Source organism: Helianthus annuus, chromosome 15, assembly GCF_002127325.2.
Source record: "Helianthus annuus cultivar XRQ/B chromosome 15, HanXRQr2.0-SUNRISE, whole genome shotgun sequence".
In the NCBI taxonomy this organism is placed as follows: Eukaryota; Viridiplantae; Streptophyta; class Magnoliopsida; order Asterales; family Asteraceae; genus Helianthus; species Helianthus annuus.
In genome coordinates, this window is record NC_035447.2 from 121,601,771 (window position 1) to 121,614,891 (window position 13,121).

Here is a 13,121-nt window from a genome sequence, read left to right on the forward strand (position 1 = left end):
TAGCTGGTAAATGGCGAAGACTTGTTTGTTTGCGGAGTATTCGACGAACCAGTTGAAGTTGTATCAGCACTAAAACCAGTTTGTATCTTTGGGCTCTGGTTTGTTGTAACAGGAGTACTGCCTTTGTAGTACGAAGATACATCTTGTTGAACATTCGCTGAGTTCATCTTTTTGATCTTCAGCAACTGCAACTCATGAGCTTCAATCTTTTCTATGAACGAGCTGAGATTCAGATTCACAAAGTCAGAATTGTTCTTCAGCATCATCAGATAAGTGCCCCACTCGTCATATGGTAATGCATCAGACAACTTATCAATCCATTCTTCATTGGTCTTTTTTGATTTCTAATCTCTTCATCTCAAGTACTAAATGGCAATATCTTTCGATCAGTTGCCTTGTAGTTTCACCCTTCATACTGGTAAAAATATCAAACTCCTTCTTGATCAAAGCCTTCTTGCTCTTGATCATTGACACACTACCTTGAAACTTTAACTGCAATGACTGACACATAGATTGAGCATTGTCCTCATGTTGCAACAACACTAAAATATCCTCTTTGATAGCCTACTGGAGGATACTAATCATCTTTTTTCTTGGCTTTAAAATCATTCTGTTCTGTCTCTGTCAGACTTCCAATACCCTTCTCCATACCTAAACCATCAACCGGTGGAACGTACTTTTTCTCTATCTTCATCCAGCATTCGAAATGGTTAGCCTGAACCCAGTTCTTAAATCTGCCTGACCATCCCGCATATTCATCCAGGTTCATTAACATTAGAGGCTTTTGCATCGTTCCCAATTCGTTTTCCATGTTGACGTTTTGAACGATACTCGCTGGACTCTGAGTTGCCGTCATTCCATTACCCGCGAAGAAGTTGTAGAAATCTTGGTTTTCCATTTTAGATGACAAATTACTGAAAGCTTTTCAACTTTTTGAAAAACAGGTGACTTTACTGAAAACACTTTCCACACAAATTGAACTTCGAACGAAAAATCACGAACGAAATGGGCTTTTACGATAAAACCCTAATTTCAAGTTGAATTAGGTTTCAAGCGGAATCTGAGTTTTAATTTTCAAGCAAAATAAGAACTGCAAGATTCAAGAGGAATCTGTTTTAAACTTCAAGCGAAATCAAACTTTTATCTTTCAAGCGAAATCAGAGTGATGATTCAAGCGGAATCACACTCTCAGGCGGAATCAAGTGAAAACACAAGCGGAATCACCTGGTTCAAGCGGAAACACTGATTTCGCTTCAAAAGTTCAAGCGAAATAACAACTTTACAAACGAAATACCTGATTTCGCTCGAAATGTCAAGCGGAATCACAAAAACCCTCGTTCAAGCGGAATCAGGTTTCAAGCCATTTTTACCACTTTTAAGCCGAATTTTAAGCTGATACTTTCAAGGGTTTGTTAAATGTCACTTTTACACAATATATCAAAAACTCAGTCCATTTTGCCCGTGGAAATGTCCAGAAATCCAAAAAGTGTAGGTAAAAAGCTCTGATTCAAGTATTTTAGCTCATAACTGGCTCTGATACCAATTGTAGGATCGATATTGACGATCTAATGAGTTAATCAGAGTCAAAATACCACTGTTTATATGGCGGAATCACACAAACAGCTTGAATCAGAAAGAAATGAGTAGAAAACAGAATAGTATCACTTTTAACACTTGTTTCTCATTAAAATTCACGTGGAAAACCGACAAGAGTTTGGCTACAACATTCAGATTCCGTGCCAAATGAGAAACAACACTAACCTATTTATAGGCATCTAATTCCGCTTGAAATGACATGCTGTCATTTCGAGCGGAATCACTAACTACTGATTTCGCTTGAAATGACATGTCATTTCAAGCGGAATCACAACATAAAACCATAAAATTACATTTCAGCCCCCTACACTATACATAATTGACATATTTGACCCCTAGACCCTATACAAGCATGATCAAGACTAAGACGTAGGGTTTAGACATCGTGCACTAACAGAAATTCATTCTATCTTGCAGAATCATACTTGGGAGCTAGTAGATCTTCCACCAGGGTGCAAGCCACTTGGATATCGATGGATATTCAAGAAAAAGATGAAAGCTGATGGCTCTGTCGACAAGTATAAAGCAAGGCTTGTGATCAAATGGTTTAGACAAAAGGAAGGTCTTGACTATTTTGACACATACTCGTCTGTGACCAGAATAACCTCAATTAGATTGGTGCTTGCAATTGCGGCTTTGAGGAATTTGGAAATACATCAAATGGATGTAAAAACTGCATTTCTCAATTGGGAATTAGAGGAAGAGATTTACATGGAGCAACCAGAGGGTTTTTCTGCTCCTGGCCAAGAGGGCAAAATGTGTAAACTCGTCAAGTCATTATATGGCTTGAAGCAAGCTCCAAAACAATGGCATCAAAAGTTTGACCAAGTTATGCTTAACAGTGGTTTCAAAATAAATGAATGCGACAAATGTGTCTATGTGAAAGACACTTCCAAAGGTTATGTGATCTTATGCCTTTATGTAGATGATATGCTTATCATTGGGAGTGATGATAAGATGATCAGATCTACTAAAGACATGTTGAAAGCGAGATTTGACATGAAAGATATGGGTCTAGCTGATGTGATTCTTGGAGTAAAGATCATTAGAACCCAAAGATCATCAGATCTACTAAAGACATGTTGAAAGCGAGATTTGACATGAAAGATATGGGTCTAGCTGATGTGATTCTTGGAGTAAAGATCATTAGAACCTAAACTGGTTTGGTGCTAAGTCAATCTCATTATGTGGATAAGATCCTTGAGAAGTTCAATCCTGGGGACACGAGTGTAGCTCAAACTCCAATTTATACCTCTCAAAATTTGTCAAAAAATAGAGGCGAGAGTGTTGCTCAATTGGAATACTCAAGGATCATTGGCAGTCTTATGTATCTCATGTCATGTAATCGACCAGACTTAGCATATGCTATGAGTAGGCTAAGTAGATATACTAGTAATCCTAGTTCAGAGCACTGGAAGGGTATGACAAGATTATTAAGGTATTTGAGATACACAAGAAATTATGGACTGCATTATGGCCAAAATCCAGCTGTTGTGGAAGGATTCGGTGATGCCAACTGGATATCTGATACGAAAGATTCTAGATCTACAAGTGGTTATGTGTTTACCCTTGGAGGAGCAGCTATATCTTGAAAGTCGTCCAAACAAACTCTTATAGCTAGATCCACGATGGAATTTGAGTTTATCGCGTTAGATAAAGCTGGAGAAGAGGCAGAATAGTACATCAATTGTTGGAATATGTTCCAAGATGTCCTAAGCCTTTGACTGCTATTTGCATACATTGTGATTGCCAATCAGCTAGTGGTAGAGCTCAAAGTGCTATGTATAATGGCAGATCAAGGCACATGCAACGTCGGCATAACACGATACGCCAACTACTCTCACCTGGAGTTATCACGATTGATTATGTGAGGTCAAAGGATAACATTGCGGATCCACTTACAAAAGGCTTAAGCAGAGAGGTAGTACATAAGTCGTCGATGGGAATGGGTCTAAAGCGCTTGGAGTAATTTTGTACAACGGAAAACCTATCCTATAAGATTGGAGATCCCATGATCTAGGCTCAATAGGACCACCTAACTGTACGAACTGAGATCACTGTAGGGGAGTACCTCAACATACAAAGGGAGTTACAAACTTCCTAGTCCATTCCTATTTAAAATAAGTGATATCAAGATAGGTTAAGCATATGGCTTTTAATGATTTGTAAATCACCTATGTTAGAGATAAGTGGGGTCGCTTCAAATGGAATTGGGGGCACAATTCCTAGAGCTCTAGCAGAACCAGGATGGTGTTCCATGACCACAACGGACACAACTATGAGAGGTTAGCCAGACCAGGAAGAGTAATGTTTGATGTGTAATAACGTCTACGTAAAAAAGGGTTGGTTCAAGGACACCACGTCTACTAACCGCTAGGAGACTAAGTATATGTCACAAAGGAGGGTTCAAAGGGAAACCTAACTATCCTGCATTACTTAACCGCTGAAATCTTATCATGACACTTGAGTGTACGAGACGATCTCCATTCATGTGGGGGATTGTTGGAAATTTTATAAATAATATTATATTATCAGTTAATATAATGATTATTTAATAATTAAGACAAGATGAATGGGAGATCTTGTGTATTAAGTTTGTGTGTAGGAACCATAAACATGTGGGAAATTGAGCTTATCCCACATAGGTGGAGAAATAAATCTTTTGTAGATTTATAATTAGAATTCTCTACACGAATGTATTCTTGTGTGACAACTCACACCCAGTGGTTGCCAGGAGGGTGCGAAGCACCCGACACGCGCACGCGCCCGGGCCCGGGCACGGGACCGGGACGAGGGCGATGGGCGCAATGTGGCGCTTTAATGGCACACTTTGCACTTCGCACGCTCGCATCGCCGTGAGCCACTTGGAGCCGACTTTACTATTTTTTAGATGCGTCTGGGTTCGTGTGGCTTGAGCAGGTGGTCTGGTGACAGTATAGATTCCTACTGATTAAATTGAATAAAGTTCTCATTAAATTTGAGACTAAATTTTTATTGAATTCTGTATTCAATATGGCTTTAATTATATTGAATTATGTATTCAATATGAATTTTCAGTTGGAATTCTTAACAACAATATATACAGCTTGGGTGCTTTGTCTAGAGATACAGTATTACATAAATTCGTATGGTTCATAGCACACACAGAGAATTTCCTAACTTCGAATCCCTACGAACTCTTGTTTCAGGTATTTTTTCAGGTGCTAGGCTAATCCCGGCAGTACAATCTGCTTAGGCTGTTGTACCCTGGGAAACAGACGAGTTCACCTGGGTGGCCCGAAATCTGTTTTAAGGGAAGTGTGATCTTCACGTGCCTCAGTCACCTTTGGTTTTCGTTTTATTCCTTATTTTTCCTTGTAACCTGTTCTTAGTTTAATTTAAATTTCTTGTATTGTAATTTCTTTCAGTTTAGCTCTGTTCTTCTTTATACATTGTAATCAGAATGTTTATTAATAAAAATGTTATTTTATTTTTTTTTGTGAACGGTATCCTACAAAAAGTCGAAATGCTTTTGCAAAAGTACAATGGAATCTTAAAGATTGTGCTTGATCATTTGCAGGTTTTATTCATTCAAACATGTTCATCCTTCCTTTAGCCAATCAATGAACTTGTTGAGGTTATTGTTTGAGGAATTTCCTTCTCGCAAGCACTCCGTTAATTTTTCTTTCAAATTCAAGGCATTTGCTTCGTGTATGTCGTTGTTGACCAGTTGCTCTACTTTACTCTTGATTTCTCCTCGTGTAACAATACATGTTTCATCTTTGTTCAAACCCACACCAGTTTTCCAGATATCACATATGTATGTTTTGTTAAAAAATTGATCAGCAAAGTATGGCCAGCACACAAAAGGAACGCCATTGCTAACGCCCTCCATTGAAGAGTTCCAACCACAATGACTCATGAAGCAAGCCACTGACGGATGGTTTAGGACCTCCTGCTGAGGTGCCCAGCTTAGTAAATTCCCACGACTGCCTATTCTGTCCAAGTAGCCGGTCGGGTAGACATAGTCCATATTACCACTTGGGCCAGGTCGAACAACCCACAAGAATGGCATTTTGGTATCCTCGAGGCCTAACGCCAGCTCTTCAAATTGCAGCTGGTCGAAAATTGTGATGCTCCCAAATGCAACATAAATGACCGAGCAGACTGGCTGTTGATGGAGCCATGTGAAGCAAGTAGAGTCTTCTTTCCATATGTGGCCTACTTGCCTTGTGGATTTGTTGGTGGCCAAAATTGGACCTATTGGCAACATCTTTGGAAATAGAGTGAACGCCCCAGGCTCCAGCTCCATGGATGAATTGCAAATTATGTGGTATGCTACTTCTGCTGCATCCTTACCTTTAAGAAACAGGTAATCAAAGAACATTTGGTTCGTGGCTGGGTCGCCCATATATGCCCATACAAAATTTGCAGGGTCCATGAGTGGCATAGAGGTTGACAGCTGAATCATTGGATGCTTCAAAATTTCTCCTGGAAAAAACTTTGATTACTTACGGATAAATATTTTGTTATGTAAGTTGATAAAAACTTAAAAAGCTATCTGTCAGAACTCAAGGGTTGAGACCACAAACACAGTTTTTATTATAAATCTCAGCAACCAGATACAAGTAATAGACAAACCAGTCAACACAGATTGAATCACAAGTAAAGATCTCCAGTAGGATGATCTGTATAAGATGAAAGCAAACCCTAGTCTCACGAATGAACGTGTGAGGAAAGGTAATCAAGACTGAATGATATATGATGAGAGCGAATGAAGTAATGAGCTCATTTTGTCCATCACACCAACCTCCTTCCTTTTATAAGGGGCCAAGCCCTAAGAGGCCACCGAGAGATACGGGAGCCCAAAGATAGCAACAGCGGAGCCCAAGTCAGCAACAGCTCGACATAACGGCTATGAGCCCAAAAGACAGCAGATCACACCTCACAAATAAAAACATGGAAATAATTAGAGAAAAGGAAATAAATAAGGAGAAAAGGAAATGAGCATTTAAACTGTATAAACAGTATTCTTAACACCCCTCAGTTTAAATGTGAAAAGGATTAGACAGACCTAAAGACTTACACATGTCTGCATGAGCTTTTGGCAGCAGTCCTTTAGTAAAAATATCTGCCAGTTTATGTTCAGACTTGACACCAACGGTTTTAATTAATCCTGAAGCAATTTTTTCACGCAAAAAGAAGAGGTCAACCTCGAAGTGTTTTGTTCTGTCGTGAAAGACAGGATTGGCAGCAATGGATAAGGCAGCTGAGTTATCACATTTTAGCACAACAGGAATATCCACATCCACTTTCAGTTCCCGTAAGATGTTTAACAGCCATAAAACTTCACATGTGGCACTACACATGGACCGATATTCTGCTTCAGCAGGATATCTCAAAACAACGTTTTGCTTTTTGCTTTTCCAGGAAATCAATGAGCTGCCAAGGAATATATAAAAGCCGGTGACAGATCTGCGGCTTTCAACACATTTTGCCCAGTCTGAATCTGCAAAAGCTGTCAAATGAAAGGTGCTACTTTTTCGAAATAGAATGCCAGTACCAGGGGCTCCTTTTAAGTAGCGCAGAACCTTGAAGGCAATTTGGGTATGAGCCTCAGTTGGCTTATGCATAAACTAAGACAAACAATGAACCGAATAGGCAATGTCCGGTCTTGTATGTGATAGGTAAATTAATTTTCCTATCAGTTTTTGATATTATGTGTGACTTCAATAAGTTTTGACTTATTGAGAGTTAGATTTGTCAAGACATGATTTTGGTCTATGGGACAGCTATTGGGCTTACTTCCACTCATCTCATATTCATTTAATAGGTCCATACAGTACTTCCTTTGAGAGAGACAAATACCATCGTTAGCTTTAATTACCTCAATGCCAAGAAAATATTTAAGTAGGCCAAGATCTTTGATTAAAAACTCAGTTTTCAAAAATTTCTTAATTTTATTTATCTCGTCTTCACAGTTCCCAGTTATAACAATATCATCCACATAAACAAGTAGGACAATAAACACAGAATTTACCGATTTAATGAACATGGAATGATCACACTTAGATTGTGAAAAGCCAATTTTGACCAATACTTGAACAAGTTTTTCATTCCACATTCGTGGAGCTTGCTTTAGACCATATAAAGACGTGTTCAACTTACATACTTTGTTCCTTTTTCAACATTCAACCCATCAGGTAAATTCATATAAACTTCCTCCCTAAGGTTACCATATAGAAAGGCATTATTAATGTCAAGTTGGTACAAAGGCCAATCATTTTGGACAGATAGGCTAATAATACATCTGACAGTTACCATTTTAACAACAGGGGAGAATGTTTCCTCAAAGTCAATCCCTTCTCGTTGGCTAAAGCCTTTGGCTACAAGCCTAGCTTTGGACCTATCTGTTTCCCCTGTTGACTTATATTTGACTTTAAATACCCATTTACACCCGATAGGTTTTTTTCCACTAGGAAGATCAACAATATCCCATGTATTATTTTTATACAAGGCAGATAATTCATCATTCATAGCATCAATCCACCTTCTATCACCTAGAGCATCTTTATAAGTGCATGGTTCAATTATTTTATTAATATTAGCAGCAAGGCAAATGTTTTCACTAGGTAAGTTTGAATAATTGACAACTTTATCATAACCATATCTAGCATTCCCAACAACATAATCATCGAATATTTTTGGAACAGAGGCGGACCTAGTTGACCTTCTAATGTTTTGAGTACCCTCAGGAAGGTTTGACTCATCACTAATGCCACTGGAGTCAGCCCTCACAGGTTTAGTTGCAACACCCATGGACTCATTCCTCTCAGACACATCAACAGTTCCTGATGATTGCTGAGTATCACTATGAACAGTTGATTCAACTACATCACTGTGTTGCTGAGTCACAGTGGTTGAGTCAATAACATCCTTTTCTTCATCATTCGGATTTGTATCACTTGAGGTTTAAAGATTGTCAAAGAAGTTAAGTTGGTTTAAAAGGTTTGTACTTATTTGTTCATGGGTGTTATTTTTAAAAGGGAAGACAGTTTCATGAAAACTGACATCCCTAGCGAAAATGAATTTTCTTTGTTCTAGACTCCAAACCTTATATCCCTTTTTAAGGTTGGAATATTCCATAAAAACACATTTTTCAGCTCGTTCCTCAAGTTTATCAGAATTGTCTAAAATGGTAAAATAGCAAAGACAACCAAAAACTTTCAAGTGATCAAGAGAAGGTTTAAAACCAAACAACATTTCATAAGGAGAACAACCATGCAACACAAAAGAAGGAAGCCTGTTAATTAAGTAGGAAGCAGTAAGCACACATTCAGACCAATATTTAAGAGGGACTTTAGACTGAAATAATAAAGCTCTTGCAACATTTAGCAAGTGTCTATGTTTTCTCTCCACAACACCATTTTGTTGTGGAGTATATGTGCATGAGGTTTGATGAATGATCCCTTTATTTTTGACAAATGATGACATTTGAGAATTAATGAATTCAGATCCGTTATCACTACGAAAAACCTTGATATTGAGTTCAAATTGAGTTTTGACCAGATTGTAGATGCTTTGTATGTTTTCAAATACCTTTGATTTAGATTTTAGTAAGTAGACCCAAACAGACCTGGTAAAATCATCAACAATTGTGAGGAAAAAATTGTACCCCACAATTGTGAACTAGATCCCCTACTTTAGATGACCTATGTTCACTTAGAGGAAAAGGGACTCTATGTTGTTTGGCTTTGTGACATATGTCACAAGGCTTGGTGTCATTTGACTCAGTTTTAATTTGTAAGACTTTCAACACTTGTTCAGCTGGGTGACCCAGCCTTGAGTGCAGAGCTTTAAATTCAGTTTTACTTAAGCAAGAAAAATAAGTGCCTAGAGGGTTACCATAAAAATACAGACCCTCAGTTTGTCTACCAGTCACCAGGGTTTTCTTTGTGCAGGAATCCTGAATGTAACAAGTACTTTCATCAAAAATGACCCTAAGCTTGTTGTCCTTAGCTAACTTATAAACAGAAATAAGATTCACATAGTATTCTGGCAAAACAAAAACATCTTTTAAAATCACAGAATCTGATAGCTTAAAGGATCCAATTTTAGTGACTTTAGCATTTGTCCCATTTGGATGTTTGATGGTAATATTATATTCAGACACATCAACCAAGTTAAACATGTTTTCACTGGTCATGACCATATGTTGGTTTGCACCATGATCCAGTTTAGATTCTGTGTTGAAGGCCCCACAGAGTTAAAACAGAAAAAATTCTTGTAATCTCCTAGAGCAGAGAAGGAGTTAAAGCATTTACCTCCTACATTGGACTCTTCAGTTTTATTTTCATTCAGCATACCTAGCAACTTAGAAAACTGATCAGCAGACAGAGTGTTCAAAGAACTAGCATTTTTGTCACCCACAGAGTTATTCACAGATGGACCATTGTTGCTACTAGTAGAGTTATTAGACCTAGACCATTGACCATTTTGATTTGGTTTTTGTCTATAATTGGTAGGGTAGCCATGAAGCTCATAAAATTTATCAATAGTATGCCCAACTTTGTTGCAATGAGTACATTTAAGATTAGGATTAGGGCCCTTGTTAACCCTTTTTTTAGTTTCATTGAAGTTACTTGTTTTAGCAGCAAAACCAACATTAGGAACTTTGGACACAGTATTTGATCCTCTATGAGATTCTTCTCTAGAAATGATAGAGAAGGCAGTTTTGATAGTTGGTAGAGGATCCCTGGTTAAAAGATTAGTCCTAACAGGTTGATAAATGTCATCAAGGCCCATCAAGAATTGCATGAGTTTAATTAACTGATTGAATTCATTAAATTTAGTGGAAGCATTGCAAGTACAAGAGGGCAGTTGTAACATGGCATCAAATTGTTTCCACATTGTGTTAATCTTATGATAATACTCAGAGACACTAGCACCATTTTGACTCACAGAGTTGATTTTTTGAAACAAACCAAACACAACAGAACCATCAACTTTATCATAAGTGTCTTTTAAATCATCCCAAACTTCAGATGCAAGTCTAGAATAAACTTGTCCAACATATAATTCCTCAGAAATAGAGTTCAAAATCCATGTTAACACAATTGAATTGCATCTGTCCCATTGACTAGCTAGAACATCATAAGTTTTAGATTTAACACAGGTACCATCAATAAAACCTAGTTTGTTTTTAGCCATTAGAGCAAGTTTCATAGCATTTGACCAAACCACGTAATTTTCAGTTCCTTTTAATTTTATGTTCACAACAGTAAGACCGCTGGAATCACTAGCATGTAGATATAGAGGATCACTAGCATCAAGCTTACTAACCAAAGTAACAGATGATTCAGATTTATCAGGCATATTAGGCAGATAAACAGTAACACAGGAACAAAAGCAGGCAGAAAACAGGCAATAGAAAACATAACCAGCAATAGCACAAAAGACCGGCGAAGCCTGGACAGAGGTCCGATCAGAGGGTCGTCACTCAAGGTGCCTCCGCAGACGTAATCCAGGGAGCCACGACACAACTTAACCAAATAAATGCAACAGAGTGAACCCTCTATGTGTCCCAAAATCAAACCGGTCTTGCCTAAAACCCGGTATCAAGATGCCTAGACTCAAACAGACAAAATGATGCAGAGTAATATTAAAAAGAGAGATGGAACGAACTCACAGCGGGTGCAAAAATCTCTGGCAAATCAGACTTGTAACCTTCACTTAGGGTTACAAGTTTCTGATCAGAAAACCAAGAACATGATCTGTTGGTTTGCCCTAAAAAGGGACCAACGAGAGTCTTCTTCAAGAGAAATACAAAAACCCTCAAAAATTAGGGTTTCAACGTTCAAGAGCAGATCCGTCTCCAGGAAGTCAAAAAAGGCTTCGGAAACAGAAGAGAACCACAAACCCTAAAACTTAGGGTTTCACGAACAGCGGCGAGACCAGAATCAGAGCAGCGGAAGAACACCAGAGCACCGGTTTAACCTTGGAGCTCTGATACCATGTCAGAACTCAAGGGTTGAAACCACAAACACAGTTTTTATTATAAATCTCAGCAACCAGATACAAGCAATAGACAAAACAGTCAACACAGATTGAAACACAAGTAAAGATCTCTAGTAGGATGATCTGTATAAGATGAAAGCAAACCCTAGTCTCATGAATGAACGTGTGAGGAAAGGTAATCAATACTGAATGATATATGATGAGAGCGAATGAAGTAATGAGCTCATTTTGTCCATCACACCAACCTCCTTCCTTTTATAAGGGGCCACCGAGAGATACGGGAGCCCAAAGACAGCAACAGCGGAACCCAAGTCAGCAACAACTCGACATAACGGCTATGAGCCCAAAAGACAGTAGATCACACCTCACAAATAAAAACATGGAAATAATTAGAGAAAAGGAAATAAATAAGGAGAAAAGGAAATGAGCATTTAAACTGTATAAACAGTATTTTTAACACTATCTCACCTAATCTGCTGTTTATAACTTGATCATCCATCAGCTTCTTCTGAAGGCTCATGGACACAGCCAAAACTGCAGCCGAGCTGGGATAAAAGACTGCTAGTCTAATACTCATTTTCCGCGCAACTCTTAGTACCCATCCCATATAACAATCAGCAATGATGCACGTAATTTTCTCGCCATTGTTTTTGTTAATATCATTTATCAGCTCTTCTAGTTTGTTGGGCATAAGTTGGAACATTGTTTTTGCCAACTTCCCGTGATCATTTCTGTCACCACAAGGTTCCATCCCATCAGGGATCGAAGCCAACTGCATCAAATCAGTCGAACAATCTATTTCTAAACAGGCACTCATAAGCCTTTGTGAATGAACTCTGTGTTCACAAACGTGACCTTGAGATCGTTGCTGGTGAAACACCGTGTTGCTTGTTGTAAATGATAATCAGAGATGAGAAAGAATAATCAAAAGGAATTGAATTTTATTGATATATTTCTTCCATACAAAACAGGGAAAAACGAGCCTTTTTCTTTATAGGCTTTACAAGAACAAATAAAAGGAAATACTTAACTATGGAGATGATCTTGAGGAATCAATAATTTTCTCTAAATTATTTTTTCCTTTTCTAACACTCCCCCTCAAGTTGAATTGTGGGATTGCCACGATTCAACTTGGATTGGTTTTGATTTTGGGTTTTGATTGTGTTTGGTTTTTGGTTTGGCTACCGTCTCCTTGACATGGTAGTTTGAGTTATTGAGTTACCGCCTTTAGACACGGTAACTTTTGGTTTGATTTGAGCTACCGCCTTTCGACATGGCAACTTTTAGTTTGATTGAGGCTACCGCCTTTCGACATGGCAGCCTATTTTGGGTTTTGGTTTCCCCTCAAGTTGAAAAAAATCAACTTGGCCATTTGGGTCTTGGCATTGGTTTTGATTTTGTTTTGGTTTGGTTTTTGGGTTCGATCTTTTTTTTGAGCTATGATTTTTTTCTTGAGCTTTGAATTTTTTTTGAGCTTTGATTTTTTTGAGCTTTGATTTTTTTGAGCTATCATTTTTGTGATTTCATTT

General features: G+C 38.2%; 1 protein-coding gene across 1 annotated transcript; it reads right to left on the minus strand.

Annotated features, from left to right (window-relative positions):
- Nucleotides 1-5,176: 5,176 nt before the first annotated feature.
- Nucleotides 5,177-6,016, minus strand: LOC110914138 (UDP-glycosyltransferase 83A1). The gene has a single exon (XM_022158951.2). It carries the CDS (start codon nt 6,014-6,016, stop codon nt 5,177-5,179), a length of 840 nt encoding a protein of 279 aa, XP_022014643.1.
- Between the last annotated feature and the right edge of the window lie 7,105 nt (nt 6,017-13,121).